Here is a 22,537-nt window from a genome sequence, read left to right on the forward strand (position 1 = left end):
GGAAGCTGTCTCCTGCCCCATTATCAGTTCCCGATGGTAATGTGTAAAGAGGTACTGTGATGAATTCAATAGAGCCTGAATCCATGGATCTCCATTATACTCGCCAAGTCTTCCCTATGAGCATGGAAGACAATATTTCTTTGGTATTTTCTAGTAGTATTAGATTTGCTGTTTTAAAAATTCACAAGAATGCTCTCGGAAACCAGACTGCACATTAATCCCAAAGTGTGATAGAATATCTATCTCTTATAGAAAAAAACTTTTTGTCTTAACACCAAAATTGTTAGGGCTAACATTGAATTGTTTATGGCAATGATAAAGGCATCTCTAGTACCCTCATTAGGGAGTAACTTTGTTACAAAGGTTTAACATCTTGTTCATAAGCTTCTTTCATTCAGTCCCCTTACTTTAAGCTATTTCAAAACACTTTATTTGAAGGCTCTGCATAAGATCAGAATTACCAAGGTCATAACAGTTAGTGCACAATTTTAGATCAATGTCACTTACTGAAATAAGAATTTACCCAAGGCCATTTGAATAACTGAATTATCATTGCTAGGATATTGTGGTATTAAACATCATCACAGTCGTCTATTTTGCTCCAACTTTAATAATGCAAACTCAAAATTATAGTGCTATCATCCAAAATTGCTGAAATTAAATTTCATCTCACCATTCAACATCGGTGTACAGAGACAAGGTCGTATTTCCAGAGATTAAGTCACCCAATAAATAAATGTAAAAACTTGGAATCTATAAACATTACCATTCATTTTTATAAAGGCCTGTGACAATATTAAACAATCTAGTTGCCAGAAAAATTTTCTACACTTTGTCAAAGTTGGTTCTCTTATGAACACAATATCAATAGGATTTGTAACTTTGGACAAAAATATCCCCTTACAAAATAATCCAAGTTATCTAGATTAAGGTGAAATCAAACTGGAATACTACTCAAATATTAATCAATTATATAGAATTAATATATATATATATATATATATATATATATATATATATATATATATACACATTGTATACCTATATGTTCAATTAATTAATAGCATTGAGTAAATATATAAATTTTTCCCTGTATTATGCTAAGATCCTGTTAGTATACTGTTCAATCACTGCATAGAATCTACTTTAATAACTTCACTTCTTTCACTTTTAATAAATTCCCATCATATGTATTACAAAGACTTTAAAAATTACTAGCAATGTCTTAATTGTTTCTACAACTTTTAAATGTTAACTTAAGGCTGCCATATCATTTCAAATATTGTATCATGATTTGTCTAATGCTCTTTTACTTGGTATAATTGACATTCTGCTTATTTACATAAAATAAAGTAACTAAACCTTAAATATTAATACTAATAAAAAACTATTATATACAATTAAAATTGTGTATCAAATACAAAAGTAAATTTGACAAAGGATTATAAATTCAGTGAGCCTCTTTAACACTGCAAATACAAGATATTTTAGCAATCAGGTTATGCATTTTTTTTCCTTTTGTTAATAGTACCATCAGTGGTTTGGTTATTTCACCCAACAAACAATTGAACTACTCATAAACTCAATGTAAAGACTTGACTGTTTACGAGACCAATGAAGTTATTGATGACCATACCAGGATGACATAGTCGTTTCTCTTTGCTCTAGGTTTGTTTGACAAATGCATATTCTCTTTGTGCTCTACTTTAACATTAACCTCTTTAGGGAACTAATTATGTTCAAACCTCTGAGAAAAAAAACTCACAAAGACATAATGAATTATATAATCTATAATTTATATATTATGAAATTACAATAAACATACTTCAAACTTTAACTGAAACATAGTTGCCAAGCAAACTGATCAATATTCAAAATATCTGTAGAGGAATTTCCTATCTGTCTGATGTATTGTGCATAAAACTACATGACTAATGCACCTTAATGCTTTGTTGCACACATTATCCACAACCTTAAAACATCTTGCACCATACTGCATAGTAAAAATGTTCCCATTACTGAAATCACCAGGCATCATGAATTCTTTTTTATGCAAGTAAATAGAGGGTGAGATCTAATCTTTAAACTAATTAAAAAAAATCATAGGCAACTTAATGAAAGAAATGGTGGAAAGATACTGCCTTAATTTCCTGTTGCAGTAAGATCACATCTATATCATACAGTTCAATTGTTTATATTTTGATACCACTGCATCTCTCAAGAGACTTATTAAATCTATAAAAGATTCAACAACTCCCATTTATAATTATAAAGTTATTCTTTGCTGCCTATAAGGCAAATCCTTAATATTTTACAATGCAGATGAACTAAAGTGGAAAATAAATGCAATAGTACGAAGCCTCATTAAAAATATAAATTTTTAGCGAATTATAGAAAGAATTATTGTTAAAGGCATTCAAGCGGATTCATTACACAATAAATTCTAATTTTTCAATGTATGGTTTTTTTTTCCCCCTCTGACTAATACTCATCTTTACTGGAGATCATGACCATTACATCGCTGAATTATTTTTGGAAATCTTTGTGATGTGAATGGTAAAAATCTATTCACAGTTCAATAAAATTGCTTGGTCTGTCCTGTACTATAAATAAAAAAGAACAGCACTGTATAACACTAAAAAAGCTGGTAATTTTTTAAGGAAACTATGTAACACAATGGCTACATGAAAATACCTTGATGACTGAAGGAGAGGATTGCCTCATGATTTAACTACAAATCCTTAGCATCAGAGATTTTGCATTGGTTGAAGGCAGTCTATCATAGACACTAAAAAGTTACTTTGTCACAAGTCCCATCATCAACCTGAAAAAAGTATGTTGGATGATATGAGAAAACCTTCAGCTTAACCTGTACCACTAAGGTATTAGTAACATACCACTATTTTCAGAATATCAATTCAATTCTTTTCAAAGTTCCAAGCGTACAAACCACTACCTTACTAAAGCCGATCTCTGTACTCTAAGGTTTACCAAATAATAAATTATCACATGATTGATTTTTTTATTCATTAAGTTGATATTGAAACTTGGCTAGGTCAGATGACACCGAAAAGAGAGTATGAAAATGAAGGGAGTTGTGGCTGATCCTAAAATTTGAAAACTCAAGAGGCTAACCTAGTGTCAAACATTATTCTCTTCAGAATTAGTGGGACTCATTAAAAACATCTATGTTTGATTATTGATAGATAAAATTAGCTCTATTTAAGAATTTGTGGTAAATACTGAAAATATTGACTCCACCTTCTGAAGGTTTTCTTTAGAAGAAATAAGGTTCTTTAAACATTTTCAATTGGCTAGGAAGCCACCCTATTCTGGAATGGGTAACCTGAGGCCATAGGAGAGAGAGAGGCAACAATGTTAGTAAAACCTTGGGAACTTTAAATTTAAAGCTTTGCTATTTTTTTTACTCAAGGCTATAGGAGAGACAAAGGCAGCAATGTTAGTCGCACCTCAGGAACTTGGGAAGTTTTTATGTATTTTACTCCCTCGTTCCTACCACTGATTCCAGGAGCACTAGTCATAGTGTAACAGTCTCTAGAGCATTATGTACAGTGCACCACTTCACTACTACTGCCTCTCATGAGTGACATTTGAATCACTCCAATGAAGATGTAATATAAACAGGTCCAGATGAATATATGGCACTTGAATGAATTCTGTCTCTTGCAGTGACTTATTAATTTATTCTTAAGCTACCTTTCCAAATAGACTTGAATGAATTGAAGTAAATGTAGTGATTTCAACGCGTGGTAAAATATAAAATTCCCATATTCTTAAACTATGTATATCTGTGTGAAGTATTTTGATATTCCCAGACTATTTACACTTGTGGAGTATATTTCATCAATGAGGATATTGAACTTCATATTCTAATCATTAACAGAACTATCAATGGGAGCTTTAAGACATAAGTGGCCTTATCTAGTTTTGTGTATAAGGAAAACTATAAATGTTATATTCATATTCTTGCCTTGCACTTCCCAACACTGTCAAGAGTAGAATGTACCCCCACAAGAGACTTTCATCTTAAAATTTTCTCCTAAGGTCAAGTAAATGTGGTCCACCATGTCACTTGGCTACTGCATATGCTTTGAAACTAGTGGTTTTATGACCAATTTCATTTCAGCAAATCATAATCATTTATGAAAAAAGAAGAGGAATTAACACGAGGAGTTACACGAGAAAATTTTATTTTCGTGACATTTCAAATACTGAAAAAGGGTAACTTGACTGATTGGTATAAATCCTCAACATTCAACCTTTCTGTTAGGGCAGAAAGCAGCCGCAAATTTAAAGATGACCGAGTACATAACTATTTGGATTTCCATGACCAGTTCTGGGCATAAGCTTGGAATGATTGCTGGTACAGTATTAGTACCATAGCCATTGGCCAAGAAATGTACCACAATAGCTAAAAGAAGTATACTGTATGAAACTGTATCTTAAATATGGGAGAAGGTTGAAGGTCATTTGGCTAATAAGTTTAACATGCGATATAATACTAAGTCTATTAATAATGTCCTCTAATAAAGGGTTCACTTACGGAATAAGATACAACTCTGACTAAGGTAAAATGTGTGAAGATAAAAGGTGAAATGTGGGAAGAAAAAAGTGAAACGTGAAAAAAAGGTATAATGTGAGGCAATGAAGAATAAAAGGAAGTTGATGACAATCACAGCCAAGGTTTGTGCTTGAGGGAAGTGAGACATGATAGTGGATACTTCACTGTCTTAAAGGGCATCACTTTCCCTCAAGCAAAACAAGATCTTTAGTGAAGTCTTTGTTTGCAGTCACTCTCATAGAAGCAATAGGCACAAGGCAAATATTTGTACTTCATATAAACACTGATATAATATCAAATCTATATCAAATGTCTATCTTAAATTGATCTCCAAAACATAATTGAAGTGGATCAATTTCTTGGTTTCTTACCTGAAGTCTATGGTGCGAGCCGCGAGGAGTTTATTACACTCTGCGCTGTCAGGAAGCGGAAGGGCGAAGAAGGGACTCTCTGTTCCATTTTCAGTGAACTCAAACTGGTAAATATGTGGGTCGACTCTCATGTCTCCAAAAGGACCACGAAGTATCATAAAGTGAACCATCATAGGATTGTTGGGTTTACTTTTCACAATCAGCTGGAAAGGAAAGTTTTGAAATTACACAAAATGAATAAATTCTGACCTTTAAAAAAAAAAATAAACTCTGCCTGTTAAACTAAAGGAATAAATTTTTCCCTTTAAACAAAAGGAATAAATTTTTCCCTTTAAACAAAAGGAATAAATTTTTCCCTGTAAACAAAAGGAATAAATTCTGCCCTTTTAAATTTACATTATAAATTTTGCACTTTTAACCAAGGGAATAAATTCTTTTCTTTAAAGGAATAAATTCTGCCCTTTAAGCAAAACAAATAAATTCTGTGCTTTAAAAAAAGGAAAAAATGTTGTCATTTAAACAAAAAGAATAAATTCTGCCTTAAAAAAGCAATAAATTCTGACCTTTAAACAGAATCTTCACACAACAGCAACTAAATTGAGCATCCAAAATAAACTTGCAAGCAATAGCAAGAACTGTACCTGGATGGCAGAATTGTTCCATATTTGCAGAGGATACATAAGTATTAAAAACTGCCGGCAGGAAGTGGAGGGAAGTACCAGAGGTAGTATGTGATAGAAAATGCCAATCAAGCAAAAGTTATGATCTATAGCACAGTAATAATACCATTGTTAAAGTATGGATCGGAAATGTGGACACTAAGATGGAAAGAGGAGGAAAAGCTTGAGAGAACAGAGGAGAATGCCGAGGTGGATTATAGGAATACTGTATCACTGCTTGGAAGGTTGGAAAATGACGAAATAAGAATGGCAGAATTAGTAAAGATTACAGAGGTGATAACTGTGTCACGACTGCGATGGTGCGGGCACGTGTTAAGGATGGATGGTGGGGAGGGAGTGAGGAGACCTTGGGATGAACCTGCTACAGGAGGGGGGTATGATTGAGAGGGAGACAGAGAATATGGCAAAATAAGGTGAAGGATTTAATAGAAGTCATTGAAGAGGGTGCATCAGGCAACAGACCCCTAACGTAGGGATACCTTTGGGAAAGAAGCTACAATTCCAATACTAACATAAAAATAATGTAATTAATTCCAACTCAAAGTCACTATGAAAATTTTTTCCATTGAAAACTGGGTCACCTAATAATCTTTCAACAGATATCCCAAAAATACATAACGATAAATTCTGTCCGAACACAGAAATATACAAAGTGAATCAACTTCTTCCAAAATCATTCAAACCATGCTACAAATACTTTCAAAATAAATAGGTAAACATATTTGCTTATTTATGATGAAAGGAAAATTCTACATTAATGGAAAATATATTTTTTAAAATTTAATCTGGGAAATATATTTCTAGAAATTTAACATTGGAAAGAATTACAGCAATTGCAGAATTGCAATAATTAAGCTCCAGCTTATTGTTCACCTTAGTGAAAAAACAAAATACCAGCTAAAATAGCTTAGTTTTTTCTTGGGAGGTGAGATGCTTGGAAACACAATGTCAAAGATGGGCTGACATGCCTAAAATAACTGAAAATATTAATATCTTCATAATTCACTCAGAACCCTAAATTAATAAACACTCGATTGCCTTTTCGTTTCTTGATAAAATAATTACACCAGCTGGTACAGGCTGTAACCAGACTTCGAAGATTTGACAAAGGCTGCTCCGCCATTGTGCGACATCACGGAGTGACAACTTGACTCCGCCACTCTGTTTAAATCAGCTAATCACAGGAAAATGCATTCATACAGCGAGCACAGAGTAGATTTGAGCAATTTTTCAATAGATTGGATGATATAGGCAACGAAGCTGTAGCAGATAACAAGGATCAGTCAATAGCAATTCTGGAACCATATCAGTTCGAACCATATGAAGCAAATAGCCAGGAAAACAGCGGAAAAGTTGAACTTTGTACATTAGGAAAAAAAAAACATTCTTCATAAAGAAAACAAATCGTCACCTTTGAGGAGAGGTAACTAAAAAGAGAACACACTAGTTGTTTCTGAACATACATGGAGTAGAATAATGTACAGTAAATTCATCTAAACTTTTGCAGTAAATTTGTTTATACAAAACCTGCATTAAATAGTATAAGCATATGTAATATTGTGAACTACAAAGTATTGTTTAATTATAGGTATTTAAGAATGAAATATTAAAATAATAACCTGACAATAATTAGATAAAATACATGAGAGGAAGGAAAATAGATAGAAGGGATAATACATTAAAATTTCATGTAGTATCTCGGAGTTAATTTACAGAAAGTAGAAGATATTTAATTGATTGATGGATTTCGTAACCTGGCAAAAGCTTTTTATTATCATTATTATTATTAACTGCTGAGCTACAACCCTAGTTGGAAAAGCAGAATGCTATAACCCCAGGGGTTCCGACAGGGAAAATAGCCCAGATGAAAGGAAACTAGGAAACAAAATATTTTAAGAACATTAATATTAGAATAACTATCTCCTTTATAAATTATCAAAACTTTAACAAAACAAGAGGAAGAGAAATAAGATGGAACAATGTGCCCGAGTGTACCCTCAAGCAAGAGAACTAACCCAAGACAGTGGAAAACCATGGTAGAGAAACTATGGCATTACTTAAGGCTAGAGAACAAAGTCGCCACCGAACAATTACTTCACACTATTCAAACTTTCACTTCTCCTTAGAGGAGGAGGTACACGACTTTGGACAAGCCCTAAAAATACCTTTCTCAAGCTACCTGATAATGGATTCAGGTACAACCAAGACAAGCCCTTAATGAAGGTCGAGACATTTGACAATAGTGGAAAATAAAAAGAATACCAACAACAACAAACCTGATAGGTTATGAAACGGTCACAGGTGAGGTGAGGATCTTTTTGGTTGTCATTCAAACGAGCTTTTATCACCCACTGATATCCAAGTGCAGAAAAACGACTGGTTTCATAAAACAATTTGTGGATGAACTCGTCAGTGCGGTAAGGCTTCAGCTGCAAGTCTGTAAATTAGACAAAATATAAATAAAAAGGTGAAGCTGAGCCCACAATATTTATCAATTATTTTTTCTTAGTTGAAAAATAAGATTTTAAACGGCTGCCATTGTCAGGCAAACCATGTAATACCAGGAAGCTAAGTATATTTTGACAAAGTTATTTTTTCAAGGGCAGCCCCCAAAAACCCTTGAAAGATATTTATCTTTATATTCTTCTATGAAAAGCTACAAAACATGAGAAACTTCCTTTAATTCTTGTTTAAAGAACTAAGTAATTCATATCCTATTGGATTTTTTATTTTTGTTCACGGTTTTCTTCCCAAAGACACTAGAGTAATTCAATATCATATACAATGAATCACAATGCAGTTACCTCAACTTATAATTTTGATACAAATCAGACTAGGTAGTCAGAAAAATAAATATTTGTACTTATAGGACTATGAAAACTTTCTAAATTAATTATAGCAACTAAAGTACAGTAATTTTAATTTTATTGCCAAGAAAAATTTTCAAAAATTGCCACATTGGAAACAATATCTCACCGTTAAAAGTAATTTTTTCAAAGGAGAGAACTGACATGATCTGATTGAAGGTTTTTGAAGCTTCTTCCACATTCTCAGCCTGCTTCTGAAGATGTGAAAACACCTGTAAAAGAAAAATATATTTGTGGCCAAAAGTGTTAACACACAGCATGCACTAATTTAAACAAATTTAATACCAAATTGTGAAGCCAGAATTCATTAAATGATAAAAGTATTGTTCAAAAGTGAATGGTTAAATCAATTTTCAAACTTGCATGGCTAAGTACTAGATACTTCTTTTCAATAACAAAGATTCTTCTGAATACTGTACTTTGTCTTTCAAATTCCGTATCATACACAAAATTCACATGTTCCACGTCAGTGTTAACAGAACAAAAAAGGAATTTTACAAGCTGGGAACAACAGAGATACAGTAAAAAAACAAAATGAAAGTGACTTGGGCACAGAATAGAACTATCAACACCATTTCAAATTCTTTAATCATATTCTCTATTTACAGAATAAGATTTGAAATGTGATGTCTTTCCACTCTTCTGTCTAGCAAACTTGCATATTAAATTCCTAACTGTTTTAGATCTTCATGCTCTTCTCATTTCTTAATATTCTTCTTCTTGGTACACTAAGTTTTTGGACTAATTGATCATCTACCCTTCCCATCATAAACCCACCCATCTCAACCTTCTTGATTATGTTTTTTTTCATGACATGTTATGCATCTTGATAAGTTTTGTCACACCTCTAACATCAAAACTTTTAAGTGCCATTGCATCTGCTCCATTTGGCAGAAAATGTCATACATAATTCATAAACATTTAACTGTTTCATTGCGGTAAATTTAATTAACCTTCATTCTAGCAATCTCTTTCCCCTTCAATAACTGCTATTTTCTTACAGCCAACTCAGGCCCAAGATGTGTTTATTGTACTATAGCAAAATAAATTGTAGGAACCCGTAATTCTATATGGACATTATCAGATTGTTCAACCAGACCATAGATTTAAAATTACAAGAAACCAGATATACAGCTAATATCAAAAGCATCTGAAATATTTTTTCTAAGTGGTAACATGCACATGACTGAAACAAAGCCAAATTCTATATTACAAAATGACTAAACTCAGTGCTTATGATTCAAGTAGCATAAAGCTTTGCCTATGAAAGGGAAATACATGTGACATTCTATCTGGCTAAAAATTGGTGGCACACAAAAATCATTCACCAGCTTAAAAAAAAACCGTAGATCTAGTAATTTAAAAATATGTTATTCCAGTATATACATATCTAAAGGCATAGCTTAGTTTTCTGTGGTTTCAACATGTCCACGGACAAAATTTGCACGACAAAACAGATACCCTTGCGTGAATGTGACCGCACATGGGAAAATAACCAGACCGAGACGAGATACATATTGAAAAGGTTACAGGTCCCATGGTACACGGTATCAAACCTGTAAGTGTTCTTCAGTTTTCATGCAAGAGCAGAATTAGAGAACACCGATTTTATATACCCTATCAAGCCTAAAATCAAACACAATTTTTTAAATTGAAAGGATTTAGTGAAGCAGTTGGCAAATGTGTATGATAACCTAGAAGAAATCATCTCCCCTAGGTACCCCTGGTCTAATTTTAACAGTGTACTACACATGGATTCAGAGCCCATATAACTTATTTCTAAAATGCACTGCAATACTACAGCAATTTTGAATCAAATTCCAATATGAATTTTCCACCACTGAAATTGTGCTTCAAATACTTTTATTTTTTTAAATCTCGGACCTGCGTTGGAAAAGGTATTAGTATGCTAGTCTTATTGGTCTCTGTAAATTCTGTAAATGTTAGTTAAATAAGAAAAGTTATTAACAAATAATTCTTATCACAGACTAAGCTAGGCAAAATAGGTTATATTGCACTGTGCTAAATTTAGGCTAGTTCTGATAAAATATGCTACACTATACTGTGCTAAACGCAGGGTAGCTTTGGATATTTCTAGTATTTGTTACTCACATGGCAAATTCTCATCTTGAATTAAATCCATTAAAATCCAAGAAAACTTTAATTAATGAAAAATAAAAAATTCCTTTGGGATTGCAGATTACAAAATTATGCATTACACTGAAAACAGTCTAGTTAATAAATACAACTTTATTCTATATAGATTATTATCTGAATAAGGGTGAATTTTTTTTTTTTTTTTTTGTAAAATATTGTCCCAGCCTCATTCTCTATTCTTCTTGCATGATCAAAACTTAGCATTTATGTTTAATAAAGCTTCTTTTCAAGATCTACTTACCATATGTATTTTCTTCTTCGGGGCAATGGATTTGCTATTTATTACTGGTTACAAAAACAAGAAACAATGGCAACATATTGTATAATAAACTACTGTCTAACCCTTTTACTATATGCTTTATATATTTTATACAAATTTACCACCAACAATGAACTGTACAACGAGTGAAATACTGACCTGGGCACCAGTGTGGCTAGGATGCTGACACTGTTGCTCGTGACTACCCACATCATGGTGAGGTCCACGCCAACCACAGCCCAACACATTGTACTGACAACGTACGGGCCTAAAACAAAATGGCACCAAATCATGGTAGCACAGTGTACAAAAAAAATTGTCATTGAAGTAATTTAATAACTTTTTTTCTGCGGTCTGATCTGAAGTGTAAGGACTAAAATGGGAAGACTTACTTTCTTCTTTATTTTCAATATAAATAAATACTCGATCAACTAAACTATTTATACATACTGTACAGTATATATATTAAGTTTTAGATTTTTTCATCAGAATTGTTGCTCCTCTTCTCTAATACGTCTCAGTCTAAAGGGTTTCTCAAGTTCATTATGTAACATAACTTCAGTACTGATATTTTACAGTGCATATTCTCAAATTCTCTAATTACAGTGCAGTACTCCAACAATTTGCAGTTTCACAGCATAAGACATTTTGTAATTCAAAGTACAGCAATCAGTTTGGAACATTAGTTTAAAAAAAGGGGATGTACAATTTTACCTAATGCCTCTTACATTACATGGTTCATAATCTAGGACGTAGGATAAACTTGAGCCCTACCACGTGAGGCTTGATAATATGAAATCAAAGTATTCTGGATTCATGATTGATTAGTTAAATATACTTTATGGTCTTGCAACTCGAGGCATTCAATATATTTCTCTCAAGAACCGTAAATTATTTTTATTTCTACTCCTCCCCCAAGTAAAAGATGCAGCTAACAGCAAACTGCTTCGAAAAGCATAATACAGTAGGGTCCCGAATTATGCGAGAATTTGGTCGATCAATGACCTCGTATAAATGGAAAATCGCATATTTCAAAACACACAACGAACAGAAACAATTCCATTGGGGCCATGGCAACCAGCAACTTGCCTATTCAAACGTGTTTACCACCCATTTCCAATACTTTCTATGTGCTATACTATATTTTATTATAATATCAAATTGTTCTTGTAAACAAATCAAACATTTAATATACTTTAAAAATCTAATAACTTGAAAAAAGGTTAAAATTACAACCAGGATGGGTGTAAACACCGTATATTTCCCGTTATAACACGACCCAAAATACAGACAAATTTTAATGTTTGTCACATCTATTGTATAAGACAACTGGTGAATAACAAAAGCATCACTCTATAGACTAGCTTTTGTTGTATCATTGAAAATCCAGAATTATCAAAATAAAGGCGATTTTATATCATGCGTTTCCTAAACACGCCAAAAAGCACGATAAAAAACGACAACCAATGTTTTGTTAAGTTTTTCTCTGATCATAACGAAGAAACAGACGCATTTACACATCTGTGTATAGGTTAGTTTTTGAATTGACAGCAATCTTACCAAGTATTGATTATATGTTGATTTTGTAATTACCAATGTTCTACTTAATTTTTCTTAGAACTTCCAAATAAATGAAGTGAATGTCATTTATATAATGTTTTTATTTATGACGCCGCCTGAAACGGAAACCTTCCATTCGTTTACTGTACGCTCTATCTTCGATCATAATAAACAAACGAAGGCATTAAACATGCATGATCAAAGTGATAAACAATGATATTAAAAGCTTTTAGTAAATATGTTATTACAAATATTTACCGTATCCATATAATTTCCTACATACGTAGCAAAGCAGGAAAAGTTTTTTTTTTTTTTTTGCGTGTAATCAACAGTAACAAAGTGCCGCTAATGACAGAATGATAATTTACGATAATTCTAAACTGTTACGAAAGATAATTGTCCTTTCCATATCCAAAATACTTTTCCTAACTTCAGTTATAAGTCAACTTGTACCCACCTCAATTATGTAACCGTCAGAAAAAAAAAAGTAAAAGAAGAAAGTACTAGGCCGGGTTTTAAAGTCTTCGAACAATTAGGTTATCGCTATAACGTTCGACGTGACAGATGGTGCGAGTTTGGAGAAAGTAAGGAAAATTTAATCATGATTGCTTTTAATATAATTAATACTTTGAGAAGCCACAAAGATTTCATTTGTTACAGAGAGAGAGAGAGAGAGAGAGAGAGAGAGAGAGAGAGAGAGAGAGAGAGAGAGAGAGAGAGAGAGAGAGAGAGCGAGTGTGTGTGTTTTAAAAGTACTTAACAAAATATATGATAGATTAAAACACATTGGAGCTTATGTAATATTAACTAACTGTATAGATGGTTTGAATAAGTTAAGAAATGGTATAAACAATACTTCGTTGCTGTATTCTTACGTGCATATTGAGAGCGGCAGCTGGACATCAGCTGATCTGATCACAGCCAAAAGTAAAACAAAAAGAAGTCAGCAATACTCAATTTTTAAAACACCCCCGAAATTCAAATTCAAATGCACAAGTTTTCATAAACTGCAATTAACTATTTGAAGAGAAGCAATTTTCTAGAATAAAATGATGTTTCCTAAAAAATTGTGGTTTGCTGACGAAATCGGATACCGTATTTTAAGCTATGATTGAAATGGATGAAAACACGGTATTTTTTTTTTTTCGTATTTAATTGACACTAAGAAAACCGATTTTGGTTTCTTCATCTATTAGTAAGTATTGTATAACACAAAGAAAGAGAGAGAGAATGAATCAGCTGTTGTAATCGAATGCCGTGTTTAGAGAGAGAGAGAGAGAGAGAGAGAGAGAGAGAGAGAGAGAGAGAGAGAGAGAGAGAGAGAGAGAGATTTTTATAATTATACTTTGTACTCAACAAAACCAATCTTTGCAAATCAAATGTATACTGTTTAAAATATGACAAAATATTGCCGACTCGTTACCGAAGTTTAGGCTATTCACTGCCGATAAACGACCCCAGTCTACTCGTGAAAACCTTGAACGCCCGAAGGGAAAAATAAAGCTTTTATATATACTGTACTAAAAAAATAATGCTTTAATATACCATCATTAACACTACCATTAAAATTATCGAAAGGTTGGAGAAAGATAAAGATTGCTGAGAATGTAACCACAATTCTGTTTACATTTTGTCAGGTGGACTCGCACAGTTGATTTCATTGATGTGGAATTTTATCCTTAAATAGGCTATTTATAATGAAATTATGTTAATAAGACGTAAGTTAATATAGTTGTGTAACATTTTTTATAAATCACCGTATTTAGGGCTACCAATATACTTAAAAAGATAATAGATTTGATACATTTTGTAGTGCTTGACTAGCAGATTTTGAACAGCTTCGCAGATACAGAGAATTTATTTTTGAAAAATAGCTATCGCATAAAAGGGGAATCGTATAATTCGAACACGTATAATTCGGGACCCTACTGTATACCATACTTCTGTAATCCTAAGGACAGGTAATTTGTCTAAGGCTTCCAATACGAATGAAAAGGAGTACAAGATAGCGACCTATTACATAATCTTAAAAGATCGATTTCCATACAGCTGATCTGATTCTATTCATATTACTGTATAACTTGCATTAGAACTGCATGTATAAACCATTGTAAAGCTTTTTAAAATGGTGTTAATTTCCTTTGAAAGAGTTGATAGAACCTAACAACCACCTACATGTTATTTAGATTTATTATGAATCGTACTGTGCACAACTCATTCAGTCACTCACTCGGCAAGTTTCTAGATTAAATATACTTGTGAAAGAAAAGCTGAATCAAGGGGAAGTAAAGCGGGATTTACACAGTCGAGCGGTTGATCGAACGCAGTTAGACAGACAAGTGTATGTAATGAAGTTCGAGCGTGTGAACCTGTTCGTCGAACGGTTCGAAGAGTCAGATCTAGCTTGACTTTTGTGGGAGGGGCTTCATTGCCCACAAACCTTATGTATTTGACTGACTCCACCTCTTCCAACCATTTGAGTAGCAGGTTCGACGAACAGTTCCAACGTGTAAACCCCGCTTAAAGAGTGAATAAAAAGAACATTTGATGAACATATGCAACACCAGGAACCAGTCTAGGCTTATACCCAAAAGTGAGGCAGTACTTTATAATAAAAGTGACATTCCTATTATTTCACTTATAAAGGCCCTAGGCCAGAAAGACGTAACAATCAGTACTAGGAAGTTATGTTTCAAGTTTAATCAGATTCATGACTATTTTTTTTTCAAGGCACATGAAATAATATTGAACTCACCTTTCTTCACAGAGTTCCATCTCATGGCGATCGAGAGAGTTCCTTGGGTACTTGTGCCCACAAAACTGGCACTCGGCAGGCAGCTCTGAAACAGCCTTTTCTACCGCTGTAAGCAAACACAGCTTGTCCAATTAACACTAATACTTTTTTTTTTTTTAAATGTGAACCTACACAACCTTTAAAAAGAAGTTTTTATCTTGGTCTTTGAAAAAACAACTTATTTTACTAATTCAATTTAATCTGCATACAGTACTCGGTTACAAATATTATAAAATCTGTGATTCACCTTAAAAACTGAAAAATTTATGCACCATTGATATAAGACCTTATATTTTCATAAACTAATGCAAACTTTGTGATACTGTACCATAGACCAGCAACCTTGCACCCCATTAAACCACTCACTGCCAGGCTTCGTCTCGGCTTAGGGTCATTGAAAAGAAGACACAAGTCAGCATTAACCTATGAAACTGTACTAGAAAGGAATCTACTTTTGAGTTTCTAAAAACAGGATAATGTAGTCTTACCCAAATTCCTGGTTGCAAGAGATCGAGATATTTCCACTCGACAGTTGGGGCAGGTGGCCGTTTCATCCCTGATGCGGGCGTCAGCCAAGAGATGAGTGAAGCATCCGGCACACATGAGGTGTCCATTTGAACACTGACAAAGAATGAACCACTATAACAAAACAACTGGGTCCGGCTAACATACGAATATATTCACAGTAATTGTTATGTTAAAGCAAAGTTAGAAATATTTGTGTAGCTTCCTGAAACATTACCATTATGTCATGAATTTACTTTAAGCAAAATATATTCAGTATGTTTGGTTATATTATTCAATGGCATATTCATATACTGTATACTCATTTAATGAAGTATTTGTTAGGTTTTTTTCAACTAAATATGAGAAAGCAAATACTATAATAATATACTACAGCAGATGATCATAGAAGAACAGAATATTTTTTAAAGTAATGCATTCGTTCTAAATATTGCACAGTGGAAATGCTTTTCCATATAATATTCAATGAACACATTAAAAAATCAAATTTTATATTCCTGAAAGAAAATAGAAGTTACAAAGCCCTGCAAATGTGAAATACAATTAAGACAAGACAAAATAGATTCATTTAAATGTTTTTTCACAAAAGTATAATGTTCCATCTTTGAAACCTATCCACCCTTTTCATGAGTGCCAGAATACAGGTATCAGTGATGAACAACAAAATATAACAGGACATAATATTTTGCATATATTGTCTCTTTGATGAAATTTACATGATGTCTCGTTAGTCGGAGATTTAGCCAATTCATATCCAAATTTTGGGCTTTTCTTTTCAGTATACTTACTCACAGGATCTCAATCTGGTCTTTAAGACTAGTTTCAAGATTAACTAAAATGCGTGAATAACTGATCCCTTCAAATCATTTCGTAACATACTGTACATGCTTTCTTTTCGTGAAATACACAGCACATAATTTCTTCATTTCACGCAAGTTTTGCATTAGTTTTGAAAGGCACAATCATTACTACTGCAGAATACAGTTGTGACAATTCCATCCCATTCTCTTTTTTGACATTGGCTCAGACAGGAGTGATACGTAAGAATAGTCTTCATGAGCTCCAATGCAATCATTGTTCAAACCTCACACTCAAAATGTTTATAAGATTCATTGTTATTATATTTAAAATTGGTATGCAGCAGTGTGGGAATTGATTATTAGTCAGCTTCACCATTAGTATAAATGTTGAACCTCAATACTGCATTTCAAAAATTTGCACCAATACTGTACAGTACTGGAGTACGGCCTTTTCTTTGTTTATGGATAATGCTCCGGTCATTTGTTGTAAAATTAACTATAGCATTTACCTGAGAGGGTTAAAACATACTATGATCTCAGCTTTATCATTTGAAATTATGATTCATATAAGCAATTTGTAATCTCGTTCAGGAAATAGTTCAATCTCAGCATCTAGAATTTACGGTTTAGATAATGTTAATAGTAAGTCATACCATCATTAATGGTGGATATATTCAAAATAAAGCAATTTAGGCAGAATATCTTTATTCAAACAGAAATTTTATACAAGAAATTCATGGTACTTTCAATATACCACTACACAAATGCATAGCTGTTCTTCAACAGTAATAACAGTTTAAGCTAAATGGATTACACCATACATTCACCTACAAATTAAGGCAACAATGAACCTAAATAATTAACTCACAATACAAGTAGTGTTATAAGGGAACTAAAGGTAAGTTTAGTTGTAATACAATAAACTACAGTATTCAAGATAAGATTTCAGCTTTAGATGTTAGTGAGAAATGTATTGCAGTTAAAAGTCTGTAGTGGTTTCTATAGCAAAGGGACGTAATGAGTTAATCATCCATTTGTGAAAATCTAAATATGATGTGTACTGTACATTTACCCAATACAATGTCTGTGCATTGACCTTGAAGATTTTAACTCTAAAATGCATATTATACAACAATTTGAAAATACCTTGAAAGTCTACCATTTGTATGGCTGAATGACAAGTAATTCAAGTTATGAAAAATAAAGTGAAATTTTCAAAATAAAACCATTATTGAAGTGTATGTAGCCTAGTTCACTTCTTTTTTTTATAGTGCATTGAATGTTGCAAAGTCCCCTTATAGAAGAAAAGATGAAGATACATAGTACAGTACTCAAATTATAAAAAAGGAGTGAAGAAGTAAAACTGAGTCACCATAACTGAGCTATCGAACCTTTATGCACAAAACAGAATAGAACAATGGCTGGAAAGGGTTCTTAACAGAAAAGTAAGGCCGACCTAAGATAGAAATAAAATGGAAGCTCCCTTTAAAAGAAAACAATGGAGGAAATATGGAAAAATAGGGGACTCAAGCATGGAGGATCTGTTGAAATTTCCTGGGTAGCATTTCATTAAGTTTCTTACGGCACAGCACCTTTTATCTTATTTTCCTATTGGCATTTACACACTTCTCTAGCATGTTCCTTTATTAGCATCCCTTCTACTTAAAGGACAAGAATTTCATGATGAAACTGTGTTCACTAATTTTGGTCAATTGCAACCAACTCATAACATTCGAGCAAAATCTCTTAATCGTAACAGCAGGACACTGAAGCGCAACATATTTACAGCTACCACACACTAACTGTTGCTATTTTAGGAATAAAGTCCGACCCCCCCCCCACAAAAAAAAAAAAAAAATATTGTCAAATTAAACCAAGAAACAAATAACTAAAATAAGAGACAATATGTAGGTGGAATGCATATTACACTACCACCATACCTTATGTGGTCATTCCTATCCAACCATTTACCCTAAATAATACAGTACCAATAACAGCTCTTAGCACCAAGTTCCACCCCCAAAACCCCTGGGATACTATCCTTTATTGGTCCCTTACCGTTAGACCCAAATGTCATACCTACTTCTAGGTCTTTATATTCAACACTATTAATTTTTCCTTTTATGGGATGGATATGTGTAAGGAGTTTGACCTTTCCATCAAGCCAAGCTCCATTTACATCAACAAGTATGCCACTGTATTCCAATTATGAATCTAACTAAAAGCTCTTGCCCATAACTGTTTACCAGTACAGTAATCTATCAATATCTTTCTATTATACACCATCCATTGTTCCCCCCAAGATAGCAATAACCCACTATGTCCAAAGCCTATTCCTACACAAAATTGATTTTTCGTTCCTCTGTTTAATGTGTAATTCTTGATTAAATCACTCATTAAACTCCCTTACTAATTATACGTTTTTCAATCTTGAAACTATCTTGTGATATTTACTACTTTTGATACGCAGTATTGTATTAGAATACACCCTCTGCCTGGTTTCTATCGAATGGACTTTTCCCCCTAGCTTCCCTTCCTGACGTCTTTGTTTGGAACCCTTTCCTTTAACTGCACATTATTTCCTTCTTAATCTCTTGCATAACTTTGTAAGGGGAGTCCAATAAAAACATACATCACAAGACATTTACATCTTACCAAGTGACAAAATAGGAATAAAAGTGGTATAACCTTACAATTTTCCTATATGACAGAACCAAGGGACAAAAGTATGAATTCTAATTTTTCTCATCTCAAATATATACTGTATGTATTGTATATACAGATAACCAACTTGAGAAAAAAGTTGACTATCGACACTTGTAAATAATCCATTGTAGTGTAAAACTACTCTCCAATCGTAGTTTTGTACTTGCAATAAAAAATTGAATGGTAAATTTAGAATAAAAAAATTATGCCAGAAAATTTATCATGTAAATTTATGAACCTAAGCAAACTACCCCATAAATTTCAGTAATAAAACAAATTTACAGCTACTTATGCAATCCCCTACAACATTACCTAAATTCAGAGCAGCATATTACCATGGGTCTTATTATTCAGATAATGGAAAAAAAAAAATTAATAGAAAGCTTAGTTCAGCTTGTTATATGTACTGTAGTTTTACAAGCAACATGGGTATATGTGGGAGTCAAGAGATACAGTATAGAGAAAATATACTCGAGATAGTTGGAGGCTACAGAAGTGGATGTGAAGACATTACATAACTAATCTAGCAGCACAAGATAACAAGGTAGATACGTTTAAACATGGGAAAATGAATTACTATTATTCTAAAGAAAATTCACAAATCAAACACTGAATTAACAACCTATATTTCAAACCTTAGTACAGTACTCCTGAAATATAGGAAGTACCATACTTTACTATTTAAATAAACATAAATCCTGATTACAATGTTAAGAAAAAATCTTAATGCTGCCTTTACAATTCCACTTATGTGACTAAGCCAATGAAATTAAGTGTACTGTATTTTTGGTTATATGGTGGACTTCAGATATTTTCATCTGCACTATGCTATACTTTTACGGAACACTCGGTACCTCCGTTATATGGCGATGGACAACTACTCTTATGCTTGCATGTGGCAACATCTATCAGTACACAAAATATCTTTCGATTGCGGTTATTTTCCCCCTAGTCAAATTTGACATGAAATTAAAAAGGCTAAGCTTGTTATGACATTACCCCTTAGTTTATAAACTTATGTAAAAATGTATAACTTTTTCTCCCTTATACTCAAGCTGAGTAGCATGTGATTTAAAAGTAACAGCATTTAAATCACATTTTTTCTGCATTGTTTAACCTCTTCATACTTTACAATTTTTTTTTTCTTTCATTTAAGTTTAGTGTCTTTATACTAAGTAACCAACATATGTTATACATGACAGAAACAAAAAATTACAAAGACATTCACGTGACTTTCGTAATTTGTTTGCCTTCCTGTTTCTATACAGCATTGTGACAATGCCATAATCTGTAATAGTGTGCTGGAAACAACTAGAATGGTACAACAAATATAATAGAATATTCATCTCCGTAAACCTCATTAGAGTTAAAAATAGTATTTCAACCCAAATTCTGAACACTGTAGTTATATCAAAAGGTCAATATTGCTCAGGTATACCTTGCTGCTTCATTCTGAAATCTACACTTCTCACAAAGTTTCCTTTTATATCTGCAGGTATTTCAATGGCTTCCATATACCTCAATTCATTTTAACATGTGCACTAAGAGAGAGTTCTTGCCATTACACCAAATATATTTTTAACACTACAGCATCTCTTTAACGGAATGTATGGACTAACATTCTTGAGTATACAAGTGTTACAGTTATCCATTGCTAATGAATTATGCACAAATCTTGCATCACATCAGTTATGACTTCATCAAGGATATCTACTAGTAAACTTTGCCAAGAAGAAAATGATTACGAATAGTTATCATAGAAACTTATCTAAAACCTGGATGCCTACATTAAAAAAAAAAAAAAAAAAAAAAAAAAAAACCAGCAGTTACTCAACATTCCTCACCCACATCCCCTCATCCAGTTACGTGAATGTTGTGAGATGTTAAATATATTCCTGTGGTTTTATTTCCCTTAAAATTCAGATAGTGTTTCTGCAGGTTAGTTTACAAGCGAATGACAGACAAAATTACAAAATTAATTTCTGTAACTTGGTACTGGATCTTGAACAAATCGTCTCCGACAAAAAACATACCATGTTGGTATTCATCTTGAATGTTTAAAAAATTTCACTACCTCTTAACCAAGTTTTTCATCCAAAAATTTTGAATAAACCCTGAGAATTTTGTACTCCAAACAATGAGTGGTTTAGACGAGAACAAATTAAAAAAACTAATAAAATAGCTATTTTGCCCTATGGTAACCAAACTTTCCAAGTGATGCAAATGGATCAAAACATACATATTGTTAGTTAGAGGCTCACCTGCTTCAATAGATTATAGTGTAGCCAACCCTCAATCAAAATCCCCAAACTACACCTGAAAAGTGACAACTGCTTTAAAAAACAATAGTGTTCAGATCCACTCCCATCACTTGAATAGATTCTTTTACCATAAACGGCAATTGCAATTTTATTAGGTCATTACCTGACTGGCAAAGTTATTCTTTGCCTATTATGGTACTTTTGGTTTATTTAATAACCAAAGCACCTTCTGATAACCAAAAAATATAGTGAGCATACTTTTTGGCATTATGGCAACAGTCAAAAACCTGTTGCAATGGTGTTACTCTGGAATGAAATATAAAAAATATAACATAGTTAAGAACCATTTATCCAACGATGTAACATCATCAGTAGTAATTTCAATTGCCTAATAATGAGATAAAAATTAACCCTAATCATGATTAACAGCTGTTCAAGGATCAAATCTAATCTAGTTACACAATGAAAACCAAATTAACAACAGTAAAATTCATTTACAATTTCCAATTTGCCAGATTAAAAAAAAAAAAAGTCCATTCTAAGTGATCGACAATGGAGGACAGCGCAGACTGACCTGGTACACGGCGGAGCGAGGCAGGTCGAGGCAGACAGCGCAACACAAAATGCCACCAAGTCTGGCTTCCAATTTATTATCCTGGTCATTTCGATCGCAGGACTCGAAGCGAGGCTTCTTAGCAGCTATCTCTACTTCTTTGGAATCCTCACAACGTTTTTCAGGCCCCGTCGAGGCCACAGAGGAAGAGCTTGGCGCAACTAACTCAGACATGACTAAGATCGTCACTGGGGTTTGTTTTCCTCCGATCAGCTGTTCGCACAGGCGTGTCTGGTTGCGTCGCCTAACACCCTCCGCCAAAACAAAGTAGTCCGCTACAATAGCTGAAAAAAATAACCTTCTCGCCGTGTTAAGCTTTATTACTTTCACCCGAAATAGAAATTCATTATTTCAAAGATATT

The 22,537-nt window shown here is 33.1% G+C and overlaps 2 protein-coding genes across 2 annotated transcripts in view; one reads left to right on the forward strand and one right to left on the reverse strand.

Moving 5' to 3' along the window:
* LOC137627618 (uncharacterized) overlaps positions 1-22,537 on the forward strand; it is a 107,761-nt gene that overhangs the window by 28,445 nt on the left and 56,779 nt on the right. The gene's annotated exons all lie outside the window — the stretch shown is intronic.
* On the reverse strand, positions 593-22,401 carry LOC137627616 (zinc finger TRAF-type-containing protein 1 homolog). Its single transcript, XM_068358705.1, has 8 exons — positions 22,137-22,401; positions 15,759-15,891; positions 15,232-15,337; positions 11,076-11,184; positions 8,610-8,712; positions 7,910-8,070; positions 4,954-5,156; positions 593-2,824 (listed from the first exon to the last, which is right to left on the reverse strand). Exons 1-8 carry the CDS (start codon positions 22,347-22,349, stop codon positions 2,797-2,799), a joined length of 1,056 nt encoding a protein of 351 aa, XP_068214806.1. The 5' UTR covers positions 22,350-22,401; the 3' UTR covers positions 593-2,796.

The sequence above is a fragment of the Palaemon carinicauda genome, chromosome 35 (assembly GCF_036898095.1).
Source record: "Palaemon carinicauda isolate YSFRI2023 chromosome 35, ASM3689809v2, whole genome shotgun sequence".
In the NCBI taxonomy this organism is placed as follows: Eukaryota; Metazoa; Arthropoda; class Malacostraca; order Decapoda; family Palaemonidae; genus Palaemon; species Palaemon carinicauda.

Coding starts and splice junctions, on each gene's coding strand:
- LOC137627616 (XM_068358705.1), bottom strand. CDS start 22,349: ATGTCTGAGTTAGTTGCGCCAAGCTCTTCCTCTGTGGCCTCGACGGGG. Junction 15,892..22,136: donor CTCGCTCCGCCGTGTACCAG/GTCAGTCTGCGC, acceptor ATTCTTTGTCAG/TGTTCAAATGGACACCTCAT. Junction 11,185..15,231: donor ATGGAACTCTGTGAAGAAAG/GTGAGTTCAATA, acceptor ATTTTGTTTTAG/GCCCGTACGTTGTCAGTACA.